The 19,106-nt window shown below is 32.5% G+C and overlaps 1 protein-coding gene and 1 pseudogene across 1 annotated transcript; both read left to right on the top strand.

The window, feature by feature from the left end:
* Positions 1-8,006: 8,006 nt before the first annotated feature.
* On the top strand, positions 8,007-10,653 carry LOC129894653 (transcription factor WER-like; annotated as a pseudogene).
* Positions 10,654-13,412: 2,759 nt separating this feature from the next.
* LOC129894652 (uncharacterized) lies at positions 13,413-15,441 on the top strand. Its single transcript, XM_055970325.1, has 5 exons — positions 13,413-13,740; positions 13,810-13,968; positions 14,053-14,150; positions 14,439-14,619; positions 15,371-15,441. Exons 1-5 carry the CDS (start codon positions 13,413-13,415, stop codon positions 15,439-15,441), a joined length of 837 nt encoding a protein of 278 aa, XP_055826300.1.
* Positions 15,442-19,106: the final 3,665 nt, after the last annotated feature.

Here is a 19,106-nt window from a genome sequence, read left to right as displayed (position 1 = left end):
AAATTATTGTTACAGATTTTGTACTGTCACTAATGATAATCCCAATTGTGAATTGTGAATGTGTGAGCTCTGAAACCCTCAGATAAAATTTTCTAGATTTCACTGTGAAAGAAAGAAGCAACATTGGCTCAGGGAACTCAACAGAGACCGCTTTAGGAATATTCTTACTGAAGCAGAGGAAGATAGGGCAGCATTGGCTCTGGTACAAAAGGCCCTACATGGAAACCCAACTGACACAACATTTCAAGAACAAGAGAAGCAAAAATGTCAAAGGTATAGAAAATCATCGTATTTTGCTGAGGTGTTTTTGCAGCAGAGAAGCAAAGCTACTTGGCAAAGGATGGAAGATGATAATACTAGGTAATTTTACTCTGTTATCAAACATAAAAGACTACAACAGGCTACCACACAAATCAAAGACAAGGCGGGGAATTTACAAAGCGAGAATACAGCTATTGTGCAGGTTTTTGTGGAGTATTATGAGGAACTGTTGCGTAAGAAGGAATGGCAGAGAGTAAAAGCGTTTGGTAGTTTTTTGACGAATGGACCCATACTTACAATACCACAACAGCTGAAACTGGTAAACCATTACTCAGCTAAGGAGATAAAGCGAGCAATGTTCAGTATCAATGTGAATAAGAGCCCAAGACCAGATGGTTATGGAAGTGGTTTCTTTAGAGAAGCTTAGAGTGTGGTGGGAGAAGATGTGACTCAAGCAATCATACAGTTCCTGGAGACTGGAAAGTTATTAAAACAAATTAACTCGGCTATTATATCTCTAATTCCTAAAGTAACAATACCAGAATATGCCAGCCAATTTCGACCTATCTCTTGTTGCAATGTTATTTACAAATGCATATCCAAAGTGATGTGTCTAAGACTGAAGAAGGTTCTTACTAGCTTGGTAACAGAAAACCAAGCAGCCTTTGTAGAATGTAGATCATTAATTCACAATGTGTTGATATGTCATGATTTACTAAGATATTATAACAGGAAGACTTCTGCACGGTGTCTTATGAAGATTGATCTGAGGAAGGCATATGACATGGTTAGTTGGAAATTTATTGAAGAAGCTATGAGATGGTTTGGTTTTCCTGAAACCTTTACCAAGCTGGTTATGAGTTGTGTCACAATTACAAAGTTCTCTGTAAAGAGTAATGGGAGGGACATGGGTACTTTGAGGGACAGAGGGGGCTCAGGCAGGGTGATCCCATATCACCACTCCTGTTTGTCATTTGCTGAAGTATTTGTCAAGAGTTTTGAATAAAATGAGTGCACTTCCTGACTTTCAGTTTCACCCCCATCACCACACAAAATTTTGCTTTATTTTGTTGTATTATCACAAACAATTAAGTCAAAAAATTCATCGATAAAACAAAGAGAATATATAAAGGCTAATAGCATCTTTTATGATCATTCATATCATGTCCACTGATTATAAGTTTCACATATTACATAAAAGTCGTTGAATTTCAAAGATGTAGATCACAATACCTATCCATTTAAAAAAAAAAGTTCAACTTGGCCAATAACTAAATAATTTAATCATAATCAATATAATAAATGTATTACCTGTATTAACAGCAGGAGTAGGGTTATTTGATTCATCCAGTGATTGAGTATCTTGAATAGTTTCTCCCGTAAGTGTAGTTTGCTTAAAGACATGTCCACCTGGTGCCATTGATTTGCAGAAATCTACCAAAACACAATATGTAATTTTAGAATGTTCGTAAGATATAAAATTCATTGGTTTAACAAAAATAGTTATATTAAAGAACCAACCATTGACAACTAAAGAAAAATCTAAAAAGAAGATAAATCATCAATCTGACAAGTCTCACACACGTCATTTATTAATAAGAGTTCACTGTCTTCTTGTTCTAACATTAATTGAACTGTTGAAGCATCACTAGCAAATTAAGGAAAAACGTGCTTTGAATCAGCAGGCTACGACTATGATCAGTATCTTTCTATGCAAAGTTTTTCCATTTGAAAGCTATATAGGAAAATGCAAGGACCTTTCCCTAGAGTCCCATAGAGAAGGCTAGTATGCAACAACTTGGGAGCACCAAAATGGCTCTTTATATTTAGAGTAGCAGCGTTGGGAAGTTGTCTACAAGGGGCAGACTTGATAGATGGGAAATTGGCAATACTTTGAAATGTCCTTTATGTGCCACTAGTTTGGAGAGTATTAGCCACTTGTATTTTGAATGACCTTATACAGCCTATGCTTGGAGATGGTGTTGACTTGGCAAGGACTTATCCGCAATCCTGGAGACTGGCAACAAGAACTTACTTGGATGACTACAAAGAAAGGGAAGAGCCCAAATGCAGTAATCTTCAGAATGGTAGCTGTTAGATGTGTGTACCACATTTGGAAGGAAAAAAACTTAAAGGTGTTCCGAGGAAGAGCTAAAGACGCAACACTGGTAATTAAGTATATCATACAAGAGGTGTGTCAAAGAGTACATCTAAATGCAAGTGTGGAAAGAAGACTAAGAACTCTGAACTTTTACCTCGTGTAATCGCATAGAATAAAGATCTTTAGTTACGCTGAAGTAAGATACTGTTGTTGATGGACTTAAGTTGTTATAGCTTAAGTTCCTTTTGTAATTACTACTAGTAATAAATAAAACTGTTTATTTATCAAAAAAAAAATACTAGTAGAAACCTGACCGGAGCAGGAGAGACGATGAAGACATCAAAGATATATGATTTAAGCTGACATGCAAAGATCGAGACCTTTGAAATTGGATCTGAAGAAACACCACCGGTGGAAAACTTCTCGAATGGATCAGATTGTGTTCTTCAAAGATTAAGGAAAAAACACATTACAAACTGATATTGAAGAGGTTCTTGTACTTTCCTAATTGAAAATGAGTAAAATTATTAATGGATCCATTCCTAATTGTAGCTTTGGGGGTTTAGGGCCTATGTTTGATCATATTTTATAGTTCATTTTGTTGATATGAACGACATGTATAATTATTAATTATTATATACTTCATCCGTTTCTATTTATATGTCACTATTTTAGATTTTATATGTATTAAGAAATTAAATAAATTTACTATTCTTCTCATATTAACTAAATTTCTAGAGCTTTTTTCATTGATCAAAATAGTTGAATTGTTCAAAGTTAAAGAGAAATGTTTGAAACTTTTTCCATGTTTACCCTTTCCATTAATGGAGTTTTATAATTTCCTAAGAGTAAACTAAACTACTTACAAAATTATACTCCAATAAAAAAATAATTATATTTATGATTTCAAATTTAATCATATTTATGATGTTGATTAAACAAAAGGGTAATAGAAAGAATAATATCATTTATCCATTGAGTTTGTGAAATGACAAATATTAAGAATTATCCATTTTTAGTATGGACGACATATAAATAAGAATGGAGGGAGTATATAGTTGGGCTTTTTGTCCATTTTTTGGGGGGGATAAAGGGATATTTTATATATATAGTTAAGTGATTACATTTTTGCTAGTACTAGCGATTACAGATAGGTTACAAAATCAGGCTAATTTATTACATGTAATCCTAGAAACTAGCTTAGTAGTAGTTGCTCCTTCTTGAACTGCTTGTATTATAGCTACGGCCGAGTCAAGAGGAGTTAGCATATTAGTAGTGTGTATGGACGTTGTTAGGTTGGCACCCATCTTGGACAAAATGTCTGCTACCTTGTTGGCTTGTCAAAAATTATGGCGGAGCACTGGATTTCTCAACTTTCTCATAAGCAATTTGCAAGCTTAATCATTGAAGCATAAATAGGGTGTGCATGATCCATTTTTTCAAGAATTTTCGTGGACCTAGTTTCAATTTTAATAAGCGCTAACTTATGTGTTATAGCTAATTGTAGGCCATACAAGAGGGCTTCTACTTCTACCATATAACATGATTATGAGCAAAGGTATTTTTACTATACCCCAATATCTAGTAACCATCGTGGTCTCTATTAATATCTCCAATTCCACCATTGTTAGTGCTTTCTAAGAAGGATCCATTCGTATTTAAATTGAATTTTTCGGATGGATTCATGTAAGTTGGGTTAATTCCAACTATCTTTTGATGGAAACCAATTCTTCATTGTCGAGGTCATCTCGAACTACTCCTATGCCTTCTGAAGATTGGTAAAAGAACTATCACTATTAAGCTTAAAGGTTCCTGTGGAGGGAGGGTCCCACCTGATGTTGATAATCTTGGTGGAAATATTACCCCCAAAGAAAATGTTTGAGGCGTAGGTGAATTCAATTGTACTACTAATTACATGGGAGCTAGAGACTTGGGTAGAAGTTCTGTTAAAGACATTGTGGTCTCTAGTGAGCCAGAGATGCCACATAACAATGGTTATTTCTCCTTAAGTCGGAGATAGTCTTTTGGATAATATTAGTACCTTGTTTAAATTTATTTTACTCTATTTAGATTATTGTTATCATTTTTTAAAAGACATTTATTTTATGATATTTTCTGATTATTACACTAACATGTTTTATGACATTTCTCTATTAAAAATGTTTGTGGTTAAGTATTATTATTCATTGAGTTAGTGACTCACTTTCCACAATATTTTTTATAGAGATCACAGGTGAAGTCTACGAGGCTTTCTTTAGCTAGAGTACATGAGTTAACAAGTTTCTAGTGAGCGAGCATTGCTTTGCATAGGCAAGAAGTTATTTATTTTCTATTGTCCTTTTCTTTTAAACTCTTAGAGTCTCTCCGTTGTCATTTCACTAGTGTCATGAGTTTTTCTTTCGTTATTAGCGACTTGTGATAGTATATTTCATATTTGGAGGTGGATTTAGTATTATTAGAATCTTAATAGAGTGTTGATGAATATTATGACTTATTTTGGCGATATTGATTGAATATGTCATTGATTTGTGAGACAGGAAACTTTTAGATATGCCGGGGAAACTCTGCCCAATTTTATGTAAATTTTCATTAAGGTTTGTCTTTGGGACACAAGCAATGTAGATAGTAAAATCATATCATCTATGGACACAAGAAGATTATTTGTGGGGTAGTAATCTTGCTGAAAGTATTGAAGTTTCTTGCAATTGAATTAGATATTATGATAATGTGATTGTGCAATTAGAATAGATGTTAGAATGGTTGGAGTGAATATTTTGTTTGAATTTATTTGTACACTAGGGATATTGCTTTATGATGATATACTTGGGTTGGGTTGTTAAATTATGTTGACAATTTTAGTGTTAATATGTTTTTTTATTTGATTATGAGGTCCATATGTTAATTATAGCGGTTGCTAACAAATGCAACAAATTGGTTGCGGCTATGCTTATTGTGGGAGTTCTACAAATTGTGGTACATTTGAAAAATTGTTGACACTTGATAGTTTTTTAGAAATTTTGTTTGTAATTTATTTTATTCAAACTATCTTAATGGTATTTAAGCATTTTATCTTTTTTAGTATGTGATGTTGTCTATGTCGCTTATTTGCAATATGGTCTAATATTTTAGAAAAAATATTATGCTTGTGTGGTGTATAATAGATAATCTTTCTCTAAAACAAAATTTTGTTAGTTAAAAACGTGTTTAAAATTAATGATTTTATAATTTATAACTATGATTTTATTTTCATATCCAATAATTTCGCTATTCAACTACAAAATTTAGGTCGTAGCCATTTGAACAAATATTTTATCCGTGACAAAATTTCATTGTAACTAAATTGTAGGTTAAAGAGAGACAAATAATACAATTGTCACTAATTGTTATAACTATCAGTGACAAAATATATGTTTTGTGACCAAAAAAAATTGAATCCAAAATTTACCTAATTTTAGACAAAAAAATGATTTGTCACTAATGTATCGATATATTTTTTGTGACAAAAGTTTTTCGTATACAATATTTAACTCTTTTAGGACAAAAAAAAATGATTCGTCGCTAATATATCATTATAGTTTACAAAAGTTTTTCGTATCCAAAATTTAATCAAATTAGGGACAAAAAAATTGTCACTAATTGCGAACATCATCAGTGACAAAATAACGTGTCACTAATAACCTCAAATTTGTGGCTAATAGTACACAATAAATGGCGCCAATTCATTTTCTGGTGGGAAATTTTAGTGGACAAAGCTTTGCTATGAATATTTATGTTTCCTCACTAAAAATACGCGTCTCATATATTTAAGCACAAAATATAATTTTTGTCACTAAAAATGGACAATTAGCGACTAATTTTATATCATAGCTAATAATTTCATAGCTATATATCATATTTATTGTAGTATTAATATGAATTTATTAATAAAACTCCCCTCTACAGATGTATAAGTTTATTTTTTGTATTTTTCAACGAAAACGTGTTAAGTGTCTAACTTTCAGGCATATAAAAATATAAACTGAGCACCATGGACATCTTTAACTATATTAGCAAGTGTAACGAAGCATTTTAGTTTGACCACGTACACACTCATTTATTTCCTGCTCTGAGCAGTTGATAGACACATAAGCATAGTAAATAATATTTTCAAGATTTATAAGCATGCTCATATTATGATTTTTACATGAAGTATCTTGATCATAGTTCAAATGTGGAGTATTCTTTTGACAAACTGACCAAGTGGGAAACCAAGAATTCATTTTCCTTTTCATACTCCAACTGCCAATCGTTAGAAAAATTCAACTCCAGCTCCTTCAAAGAATTTATAAAAAAATAAGAGTTACATCATTAGCGTAAGAAATTTTTATATTATGAGATTATTATTTTTTTCATTCGGTATTCGGAGCCCGTGGAGTTTCGATTAAATTCGGATCATGATATTCTCTCTTGCTTTTAAGATTACAAATATTTAAGAATATTTACATGTAAATATCTTTGACATTATAAGAGATCACACATTTTTAAAAAGCTTATTTATAAATATTTGAATAATTTAATAGTGTAAAAAAAATATTTACGCTAATTAAATATACCAGTAGAACCAAAAAAAAAGTAAGACGAGAGAAGTGTTGGATTTGAAATGACGTGAATTGAGAAATGTGGAGTACTAAGTAAAGGAAAAATGAAAAGTTATATCATTTTCACTAATAGAATAGAAATTTTTTTTGTCCTTATTAGGAAATCACTTATATTAGCTCTTAAAGGGTTAAGAAGAGAGTGCACCTTCAAATCGTCATCTTCGTCACTCGGCTTCGACAATGATTGATTGATAATTTTTTAGACAAAATTTATTTCGCGAACAAACATTTTCTTCCCCTACCATGCCTGTTTTAAACAGATTAGCTTGTTCTGAACAGGTGAGTTCGCATCTTTTCAACCAAATCATTGGTTATAAATAGAGAGGTTTTCTTTCAGTTTTTGCATCAATTTTTTTCTTCTTCTGCATATATTTTCTAACAAATAAAGTCGAGTCTTTTGTGTGATTTTGTTGTTGACTTTTGAGTTCTCTGAAGTTACGGTTGTAGAAAGAAAGTCTATTGGACGTGGGCTTGGCTAGAACAACCACGATCAAAGTGATTGGTCTCTCTCTTCATTGCTCAGGATGAAACTCTGCCTCACCTCGGATTGAAGGATTCGGCCGCCACCAGTAGCTCTGGAGCACAGATGATCATTTCTGTCAGACAACGATCTCACTTTCCTCCTCATATTCGAAAAGATTTATGTTAATTCGCTCTGCGAGCAGAGCGGTATATTTTTACAAAAACTTTACAAAAAAAAAAAATAGGAGTAAGCTTGTGAGTTACTCATGAAGTTTGAGGTGTTGCTATTTCTTTAACAGATATATCCATTTTATTCTGAAAGAAAATAATCCACAACTTCAAATACAGTGAAGGAATTAAATTCTTTAAAGACACACCGTAAATTCTATGATTTCAGATGTATTTCTTTCCATTTTAAAAGTATTTCTGACTTACAGTTTTATGATTTACTTAAATATTCTGATTTATTATTCTGAACATAGTAACCAGCAAGAAGCACTAGAGGACAAAGTAGAAACAAAAAGAAGTAGTGGCAGTGGGTGAGTCCTATAGCTTTCTTGGAAAGAAGGGTTTCTTTGGCTAATATAAATTCAGGTTTTCAAAACAAGGCAAAAAATTGTAGAATTATGCCAAGAGTACTACTACAGCAGCAGCGAAGTACAAACATGGAGGAGATGAAGAAGGGAGCATGGTCTCCTGAGGAAGACCAAAAATTGAAAGACTATATCATGAGATTTGGTATTTTAACTGGAGCCATATGCCTAAATTTGCAGTTTTGCTTTCATTTCAAATATATGTTGCATCTACTAATTATTCATTCTTTTGATTTTTAATTATACACATGTAATATTAGGATTAATTCATATGCGTCACTTTTAATTTTCTCTTTGATTCCAATTTTCTTAAACAAATTAAAGAAAATAATTTACTAAGATAATAAATATTAATTGAGTAATTATCTCAGAAATCTAACTCTGCAATATTTATAGTCCTTCATTTCTAAGTTTATTAATCAATTAGGAGTTGTTTGGTACAAAAATAGATAACGCATGAATTAATAATGTAGGGATTAGTAATGCATGAATTAGTAATGTAGAAATTTGTAATGTGGGGATTATTTTTGGCCTAACCCATCGGTGGCCCCTCAAAGTTGGCACCAACTTTCACTTAGACATCTCAACTAAGCTTTGTTCATTTTAGACACCTCAAGTAAGGTTCTGATGTGTCATTTTAACACTTTTTTTTACAATCACCCAAATAACTAAAGTGTGTGTAATACAATTGACGCTGATGTGTCAAAGTGACCAATTAAATGAAGAAACGTGACAGATATATCAAAAATAATTTTAAAATAATGACTTTTGATTAGAAAAAAGTGGTCATTAACTTCATTTAATTGGTCACTTTGACACATCAGCGGCAAGTGTATTACACACACTTTAGATATTTGGGTGATTGTAAAAAAAGTGTCAAAATGACACATCAGAACCTTACTTGAGGTGTCTAAAATGAACAAATCTTAGTTGAAGTGTCTAAGTGAAAGTTGGTGCCAACTTTGAGGGGCCACCGATGGATTCCGCCATTATTTTTTATCAAGTGTTTGATTCATTGCTTCCCACCTAATCTTGTGTTTGGATTAAAACTCTACAAAACACTTCTTTTCAATTATACCTTGTAGAATTATGAGATTTTCTATTTTATGCAACTGAGTCAAAACAGATAAAAGACGGCTTTGTTTTTTTTTGGGTCTTCTAACTAGCTAGGTCTAACTAGCTAGGAGAAGAACAATTTTTTTGTCATGTTTATTATTTTCTCACTTGAATTATTTGAGGATAAATAATTGTCATCTTAATAAACTGATCACTCACAAAACATCAATTTTTCAATTTACAAAAGATAGACCATCTACTTTTAAAATCGAAAATGATAAACGATTGAAAAAATGAATAAATCATCTATGTTTACACCTAAAAATTTGTAAGTTGTAGTTTTAATATATATGCAATTTTATAAATTGTTCAAAATAAATATACTTAGAAACCACATATATATCAACAAATAATACAATAAATTAAAATCACAAACGTCATGTAGTGATATATATATTTGTTTTTTCAATTAGTAAATGTTAAACAACTCACATTTCAAATATTATATTGATTTGTATTTGATTTATTTCGCAACAAACAACTCTAAATAATAAAATGTATAAGGTAATTTATTTAAATAAATTTACTAGTACAAATATAAAACATAAAATCAAGAAAATAAATAAAATGATTAAAAGGATTTGAGGGATATTTTTACCTTTACAGAGCTTAATTCCATGGTATTAAACATATGTATTACTAATACCTACCACCAAACGGAAGGTATTAGTTAATACCATATAGGATTTATTCATAAGCCCAAAATTCTTAACAAACATAGTACTAAATAATACCATATATAATACATAAAATATTTCTCCTAATACTTCCTACCAAACCACCCTTAATGTTTGGCCGTGGTTGCAGGGCTTTCAAGAACGGGGAAAAGTTGTAGACTACGATGGATGAACTATCTCCGCCCTGATGTTAGGAAAGGACCCTTTACCATGGAAGAAGTCGAAACCGTCATCAAAACTTATCAGGAACTTGGAAACAGGTGAGACAAATAAATTTCTAACTTTTTGTTTGGAATGATTTGAAATCTGAATTTTAATATAAAAAGAAATTAATTATCTAATCTTTATGTATATATTATGTCCAGATGGTCAGCTATTGCAGGACGATTGCCCGGACGAAATAAAAAATTTCTTCCACACACTTAAAGAAGCATTTGAGTGTGAAAAATGATTCCTCGATGAAGAGGAGTAAAAGAGTACTAGTGAAGAAAGCCAAAGAAAATGAGATCAAAAATAATAATAATAATAATGTGGACAAACCATCACCTGATGTTTCTAATTCATCAGACAAGAGTACCATTATTATTACACGGGAAGAAAACCAAATGACAGATATTGTTTCAACGAATGCAGTTGTGAATGAAGCAGCAGACATGGAAATAAGGCGTCCGATTATATTGGAGAGCAACCCAGAAATTGAAATAAATAACAATGTTGGTTGTCAGCTTTGCCAGTTTGAGTACCCACACCCCTGTACAATTTCTGATTTCGACTTCTGGGATGTTGAATATCTTAGTATCTTTTGAGAAGAACCCATTAATTACCCATGTAGATTGTATTGTTTTGGGTCTAGCTCAGGCGCGGAGCTAGTAGGCCACATGTGTGTTTGGCCGAATTTAATAAATTTTGCTCAAATAATGTATTTGTGTTAATAAATTCATTAAATATATATAAATATTAAATTTAGAACCCAATATTATCATTTAACATCGTCATCATAAAATTCAGAACTCATAAATTAAAAACTTTGCATTTGGTCTACCTAGCTACCTGTCCCATGAATGTAAGGAAAGCCAATTAAAAAAAAAAACAAGCCAATGGTGACCGAAAAGCACTTTTTTTTTTGGTGTGGGGGAGGGGGGGTGGGGGGTCTATCGAAGACTTCTAGTGCATCTATGTTGTATATTTACAAGACGATGAAACTCTATATGATATGCCATTAGATTTGTTCTTTTAATTTCATCAGTTGTGAAAGGATGTTGCCCCTTCGTAGTGGATCCATCTTGGTCAACCTATTTATGACCAGTCAGTCTTCTAAGAAGGTTCGAGCGTAAATCGCTTGCTTTATCCTTGACGGCCTACCTTTGAAAGGAGCCTAGAAAGCAAGCTAGAAGTGTCGGTGTGTCAGTGGAAATCTGTCAGTACCCGTTGAAATGAAATCCGCTTCAGCACCGCTAAGCGAGAGTGCTTGCGGTGATGAAGAATCTTTTTATTAGACCAAACAAACAGACGCAGAAGAAATGGAACTTATTTGTAAACTCGCCTCAAGATGGAGGCGGAGCTAATCTATCAGAAAGGCAGTTCTTAAGCAAGCTAGTGAGATTGGTTGAGGTTCAATATGCATCATCAACTGGAGAATAAAGATATGATTGAATATGATTTAAGGCGAATATGTTGATTAAAGCACGAATTTTCATTCTTCTTTTATAGTTCCTCCACTGAACTTTAGTACAAAAGAAATAAAATAACCGTGACGCTATTTGTCGCCAAGCTAGCCTCTCTTTCCTTTCTTGCGGGCCATTACTCTACAGAACAGTTAACTTTAATTTGTTTCTCTTGTTATTCATATATATCTTCCGATTAATTCCTCAACAGACGATAGATATCCAATAATAACAAGAAATTACAAGACTAGTATTATTAACTAGACGATCAAGACAGTGCTTTTGCAATAAAATACACACACATACATATACCACTTCCATTTTATTTTATTTGATCTATATTGATGTTGGAATATATTATTAACCATGTGATTTAAGTTATAGTGTGATATTTTCATCCCATGTAAAAACCTTTTATTTTAGGAAAAATTACACGAATAAGCAAATATATACTAGTTAATATAGTTTTAATTTAATTAAATCACCATTCAGCACTAACTTACAATCATAATTACGTGGCCACGTCCAGAATTTGTATAATTCGGCTCCCAATTGTATAAATTCATATAATTCGATTCCTAATTGTATAAATTCAAAATTTTTGTAATTGTATCCAGAATTTGTATATGTTTCCCCTAGCTTGTATATAATTATCATGTTGATACATTTGATTTGTATAAATTCTAAAAAATTTCTAAATATATAAATAGAGAATTGTATATACTTACCCTGTTTGTCTATTGGCAACGAATTATACAAACGAAAATACCTATGGCAAATGAAAATATATATAGATATGGAGCATAATTAAGATATATACTTATAGTAACTATTTGTGAAATTTTCTTTTTATTTTATTTACTTGATTTAATATATTTTTTATTTGAATAAATCATTGTGCAAGTATGTGTGTCCTTTATTTATATAGTACGATTTTTGTGTATGGACTCTTTTAATCATGCAAGAAAGATTAAATTTATCAGTTCTTATAAGTTATACATTAATGTTCACACAATCAAAGATGTAGTAGGACAAACATCTTGATGATTGTAGCACAAGATTACATATAATTTGATCTTATTGAAATGGTCATATTCCAACTTTTTGTACTAGTACATTTCGTATGTATTGAACAAACCAATTAGAGATGTTTGTTTGGTTTCTAAATATTAATGAAACAACTTCTCTAGATAATTGCATGTAAGTTGTTCTTATACTCTAATATTGATATAATTGTTATTGTTAGAATATATGAAAATATATTCTGACAGATTGTAATAGATTGTATATATTTAGTTCCTAATATAGAGATATTTAGTTTATTTAGTTCCTAATATAGAGATATTTAGTTTTCTTAATTATAGCCTAATTATAATTTTGTATTTGTGTATATAAACTATTGAGGTTAATGAAATAAATCAAGGGATTAATCTGACCTCCTTCTTCTTCTCGGATTCCTGCTACCGCCGCCCCCTCCTCTCCCTCTTTCTTTCTTCTCAATCACCATGTCTAACTCCAAATCTTCCATTCATCCTGCTCTTGTTGTATCCAACATCATGAACCATGTTCCCATCACTCTTAAAATGGAGAAGGTACAATATTCCACATGGGCGAAACTCTTTAAGATTCATGCAAGATCCCATCGGGTGATTGATCATATTATTCCACCGGCAGCATGCACTGAGAAACGGCCTCAACAAGTGGAGGATAAAAAACTGTGGTCCACCCTGGACGCCACCGTTCTCCAAAGGCTCTAAGCTACTATCTCTCATGATCTTTTGCATATAATTCTTAAACCCGACACCACGGCGATGGAGGCTTAGAATCGCTTGCATGACATATTCCAGGATAACAAACACTCTCGTGCTATCACCCTTGAGTACGACTTCACTCATGTCGATATGATATATTTTTCGAATGTCTTTGCCTATTGTCAATATCTCAAATCTCTCGCGTATCAACTCAAGAATGTTGGTTCCCCAGTCGCTAACGATCGACTAGTTCTTCAACTGGTCTCTGTCCTTATCGAGCCCTACCAAGGTGTGAACACTCTTATTCACCAATGTGACCCGTTGTCTCAACTTTATCAAGCTCGTTCGATGCTCACTCTTGAGGAGGCTAGTCATGCTAAGAAAGTATCCCAAAGCTCTTTTGCTGCCTTAGTTGCTCGCTCGCCCGAGGGTCCTCCTGATGTTCCTGATAATTCATCTTCTAACCGCAATTCTAATGGTAGGAAGAAGAACCACAAATGAAGTAATAATGGGGAGAAATAACATGACAACAATGGTGGTTATGGAGGCGGCAAAGAAGCTGCCAGCAGCGGCGGTAATATAGGCCGTGGTGGTCAGTTGGGAGGTGGCAACAGTCGCGGCACTGGGCAGCAGTCAGTGGGGCAGAACCCTCCACCCTATTCTCCATGGGATGGCAGGCAGCAGTGGCCGTGGATGGCATCATGGGGTCATTGGGCTATACCACCGTATCCATATCCTTCAACTTCTTAGTCTCAACCCAATTATGGACAGTAGCAGCTACCACGAGCAGGTGTTCTTGGCCCTCGACCTCAGCAGGCCTACACGGCAGCCCCTCCTCCTACAAACATTGAAGCTACCATGCATTCTCTTGGTATCACTTCTCCGAATGTAAATTGGTACATGGACACCGGTTCCACTTCTCACATGACATCCACGCAAGGTAACCTCACGTCTTATTTTAATAAAAGCAATAAACATAGTATAATTATTGGTAATGGTCAATCAATTCCAATTCATGGCTATGGTCACACGACTTTGTCTTTTCCGTATCCACTCTTGCACTTAAACAATGTCCTTCATGCCTCTCACCTAGTTAAACATTTGGTGTCCGTCCATAAATTTACTACTAATAACTCTGTCTCTGTTAATTTTGATCCTTTTGGGTTTTCTGTGAAGGATTTTCAGATGGGGAGGCTGATAATGAGGTATAACAGTCCGGGAGAGCTTTATCCAATCACCAATTCAGTCACTTCACCATCTACATTTGCTGCTTTGGCACAATCTCTTTGGCATGTTCGTTTGGGTCACCCGGGAGCACCTGTGTTGAATTCCCTTAGGAAGAATAAATTGATTGATTGTAATCCAAGTAGATATGTTCGTATTTGTTATTCTTGTCCTCTTGGAAAATATGTTAAGTTGTCATTTTATGCTTCGAATTCTAGAACTCTTATGACATTTGATATCATACATAGTGATCTTTGGACATCACCAGTTTTGAGTTCCTTAGGTCATTGATATTATGTCTTGTTTATGAATGATTATTCTAAATTCTTGTGGACGTTTTCTTTATCGCACAAATCACAAACCTTTTCCACATTTTTAACTTTCAAGACATTTATTCGAACTCACTTTGAGCAGGACATTAAGAATATTCAAAGATTGGTTTGAAACGTCAAGGTTCGGAGGTGTGTTGTAAAATAGAGACTTTTTGAAAGATTTTTGAGTTTTTTTTCCCGTGCAAGCTTCTATAGCGGGTGGTATCCCGCTATGAACGGGCCGCTACAGCAGGGTTAAATTAGTTGAACCGGAGAAAACCCCCAAAATCGAGCATTATTCTGCAAACTCATTTTGGAAAAGTATAGAGGCGACCAAGGGCATTTTTCACCTATTTTACATTATTTTCTTCAATAAAAATAAGATAATTACTCCCCTAACTTAGTAATTCGATTCTTAAACCCTAGAATCTATGGTGGTAATCTTACGATAGAGCTTGACTTGAATTAATGATGAAAAAACCCTGGTTTGGGTGGAAGAATCATGAAACTGGTCTGAAATTGAGATTATGTAGGTCATTTTTCATTGATTAAGTTATTGTGTTATTATTTTAGACCGAGAACAAGTTAGAGCTTCACAAAATGAGTTAAAAGTTGGTGATCAAACTTGTGCAAGAGCTGTTTGATGCGCAGGTAGACAAGATTTTCGTAACTGAGTAGTTGGACATGTTCTTGATTATATAATATCTTGTAGATTATCGAGAGATTTCATGCATAGGTCTTCGAGCATGGTGATTAGATGGCTGAACATGTGGTTAGTTGTGATTTACGATGATGATGCACTTGACTAGCTATTGTTGACCGTATGATATTTGTTGGGTGTTATTTTGAGTAAGGTAATTGTGGTGATTGGATGATGATCAGGAAATATCCGGGAAGGAATTCTTCGTGCAAGTGGTGTTGTTTGTTTTTCTGCTTATGTTATATGTGTTTGTCAACTGCTTCGTTAGTATTGCATTCATGATATATGATTAGGAAAAAGGAAAGAACATGATTTGAAATAATAAATGTTGCCAATCTTATGCAATGAATGTGTTTACTTGGGAGTACAAGTATGATTATTATTCATTGTAGTTGTGATTGTGATGTGTGTTTGATGATTGGATCGGGTACCACGCCAGTACATAAAAACAGTTGGATCGCACACCATACCGATACATACTAACGGTTGAATTGGGTACCACGCCGGTTCATATTAATGATTTGAACGAGTACCATGCCAGTACACTAACTAATGCTTGGCTCGAGTACCATACTGATACACTAATAGTTGTGTGTGGGTTCTTTGAGCGAATCAGATTTATTTCTTCGTGATATGATTACATGTTGGTCCATGAGTGGCCAGAATTTGTGTTTAAATGTTGAGATGGTTTTTGTGTAGATACATGTTAATCATTGTAGATGTTGTCTTAAGGACCTTCCCCTCGCCCAACTCCCCTTTCCATCCGCCTTTATGGTGTTTCACTAGATAACATATAAATATTATTGAGATAATACTTTTTTTTCCCTTACTTATCAAACACTAGAAATAATTAAGTAAGAAATCCACTTGTTTTTTTAAAAAATATTTTTCTATTTTCCGTGGGGAACATTTTCATTCATATCAAAATATTCATGTCTAGTCACATATCATTATATAATTTATTTTATTTTATTATTATGGGTGTTGTTTGTCTACTCCTATTATTTTTCTATAAGCTTCACCCAGAAAAATGGATTATTTTTCCCTAATCTAATGATGCATATGAGATGGAGTAGCTAATTTTGATATAAAATTTTAGTGGAGATTCTTCCTTCCCCTTTGAATTGTTTCTAGCTTTTAATTTTTTTTTACTAAAAGCCAAAAGAAAAAAAAAGCATCCAGAATAATGACAGATAATCCTGTAGCCGCCCCATGTTATCTTATAATTAAAGTGCCGTTTGATTGGTGAAGTAACCATGCAAAAATGAATTACAGAAAATATAAAATTAATCAACATATAATATTGCCTTTCATCTGAGAAACCTAATTAAATGAATAAAGAAAACGAAGTGATTGAAAATAATTCCTGATTAACATATTAATCATCGCTATTTTAAAAAATCATTTTTCTTAGTTGACCAGGAACACGCCACTTGCATCTTTTACAAAGAAAGTCATCCATCAATCCTTTTTTCCAATGGTCTTCAAACACGAGGGACGAATTTTGAGTAAATTCAGTCTTTGTTGACAAGGAAATATGACTTTGATACGTTAATTAACAATAGGGGTGTTTTCGGATCAAACATTAATGATATGGATAATTTTAAATCAAATTATTGACGGCATACGTATTTTTAGATCAACTTATTAATTGGGAGCATTTTTGTTTAATTTCACATAATTAAAAGATATTTTAAACCTTTTTTCATATAATTAGTTCCAAATTTGCAAAACAAAGGGATAAAAATACAGTTTAACAATAGAAAATAGAATAATTTTGTCCTCCATTTAAGTTTGGTTCTAAAATAGGTCTTTAGTTGTAAAATGGCTTAAATTTGCTCCATTAACAATGAGAAATAGAACAAAATTTCCCTCTATTTAATTAAATATGCCTTAATCATCGAAGAACTTGCTCGAATTTATACATCAAAATTATAGAAATAAATAAAAATGAACGTGTTGTGTACTAGTTGGAAGCATATTAGCTTTGACCATTTGTGGCTCTAGGACATCCAAATCAACTTCTGTTATATACGTTGGTAAACAAGATTTGATTTGTATCATCAATATTCTCATCAAAGAATAAAATATTGTTATGTATATATATATGAGCAAATATAATTTCAATCCTTGAAAAGCTTATAAATTAAAGGAGGCCTTTTGTAAGATTAATAGTTAGGAGTTCAAAATATAATTTTCTGAAATTATTTTAGAATTCTACTCGTAAAACTTAAAAATTCATCGTAGAGAATAGTGATATTGTTTAATTTATAGGGACTGAATTTATTGTGTTTTTTTTCCTTTCGGCTTACATTTTGACAATAGATGTATAACACAAATTACAGAACTATGATCGCTAATTTGTGACAATGCGGCAAATAACAACGACAATAAAAATAATGTAATTCTATAAAATGAGTTTGAGAAAAATAAGAAATACGTAAAAATAAAAAAAATAAAAAACTTTCAGCGCGACAGTATGGTCAAATTGGAAATTAAGAAAATGATTAGATTGTATTCAATGTACCTGGTGCCGGTGGCGGACCCACCTTATGCCAATGGATTTATCCGAACCCTTTTGGTGGAAAATTATACTATTTATGCATGGATAAAATAATTTTTTATGTATATAAAGTAGATGTCGAACCCTCTTCGACTAGCTCGTGTGTCTACTTATTTAAATTTTGAACCCCCATATTTAAAATTCTGGATCCGCCACTGCCTGGTGCTCTATAATATTAAATAAATCAATTTGTTGAATTATTACTCCCAATGCTTACATCAGAGAACTGACATCAGCTCTTTGCACTTTCACTATATACGTTTCTTTCTCCTTTCTTATTGGATAATAATAAATACTCCCTTCGTTCAAAAATAAAAATTTCCTCGAATAATGAATGTTTATTAACAAATTAATAGATATATGCCTAATTTATTCAATAATTATTTATGCAATTAACTTTTTATCGGTGAGAAAGCAAATCACATATAAATAACATGTATTTGGTTTAAATTTTTATTCATAACAAATATGTAATGTGTATTACGAATGAAGTTTATTTAAATTTTGTCTAATCAAAAAAGTTCAAGGACTAATAAAAAATAGAACTAATTGAATTATTTTTTTTAAAAAAAATGTCATTATCCTTTTATTATGTAGGTTTTTTAAAATGTATAATCACAGCAAAAAGTCATTATCCTTTTATTGAAATTTTTCATTGAAAAAATGTCTAGTGGCTATTTTTACAGATATTTTAATTGAATCGATGAAATAGTATTTTCTCACAAAAAAAAATGAAAGCTTTTCAATATTTCAACAAGAAGCTGTTTTTCGCCATGTGTTTTTCTAGTAAGCTAATTCGATAAAAATGGATGGAAAATTAATGTTTTACCATACAAAATTCTCATTTATTCGCAATGAAAAAATCTATGTTTCTAGTAGTGAATTCAGTTACTAAATCTATATCTACGTATATATCAAAAAGTTATGCAACAGAAAAGTGAAATGACACCTCTCGTAGGTAGGGATGTACATGGACCGGGTTGGTTCGGATTTTTTACAAACCAAACCAAATTATTTGTGTCGGGTTATTAAATCTATAAATAAAA

This window comes from Solanum dulcamara, chromosome 7 (assembly GCF_947179165.1).
Source record: "Solanum dulcamara chromosome 7, daSolDulc1.2, whole genome shotgun sequence".
Lineage (NCBI taxonomy): Eukaryota > Viridiplantae > Streptophyta > Magnoliopsida > Solanales > Solanaceae > Solanum > Solanum dulcamara.
The sequence above is the reverse complement of the archived record's forward strand: the minus strand, read 5'-3'. Positions and strand labels throughout refer to the sequence as shown.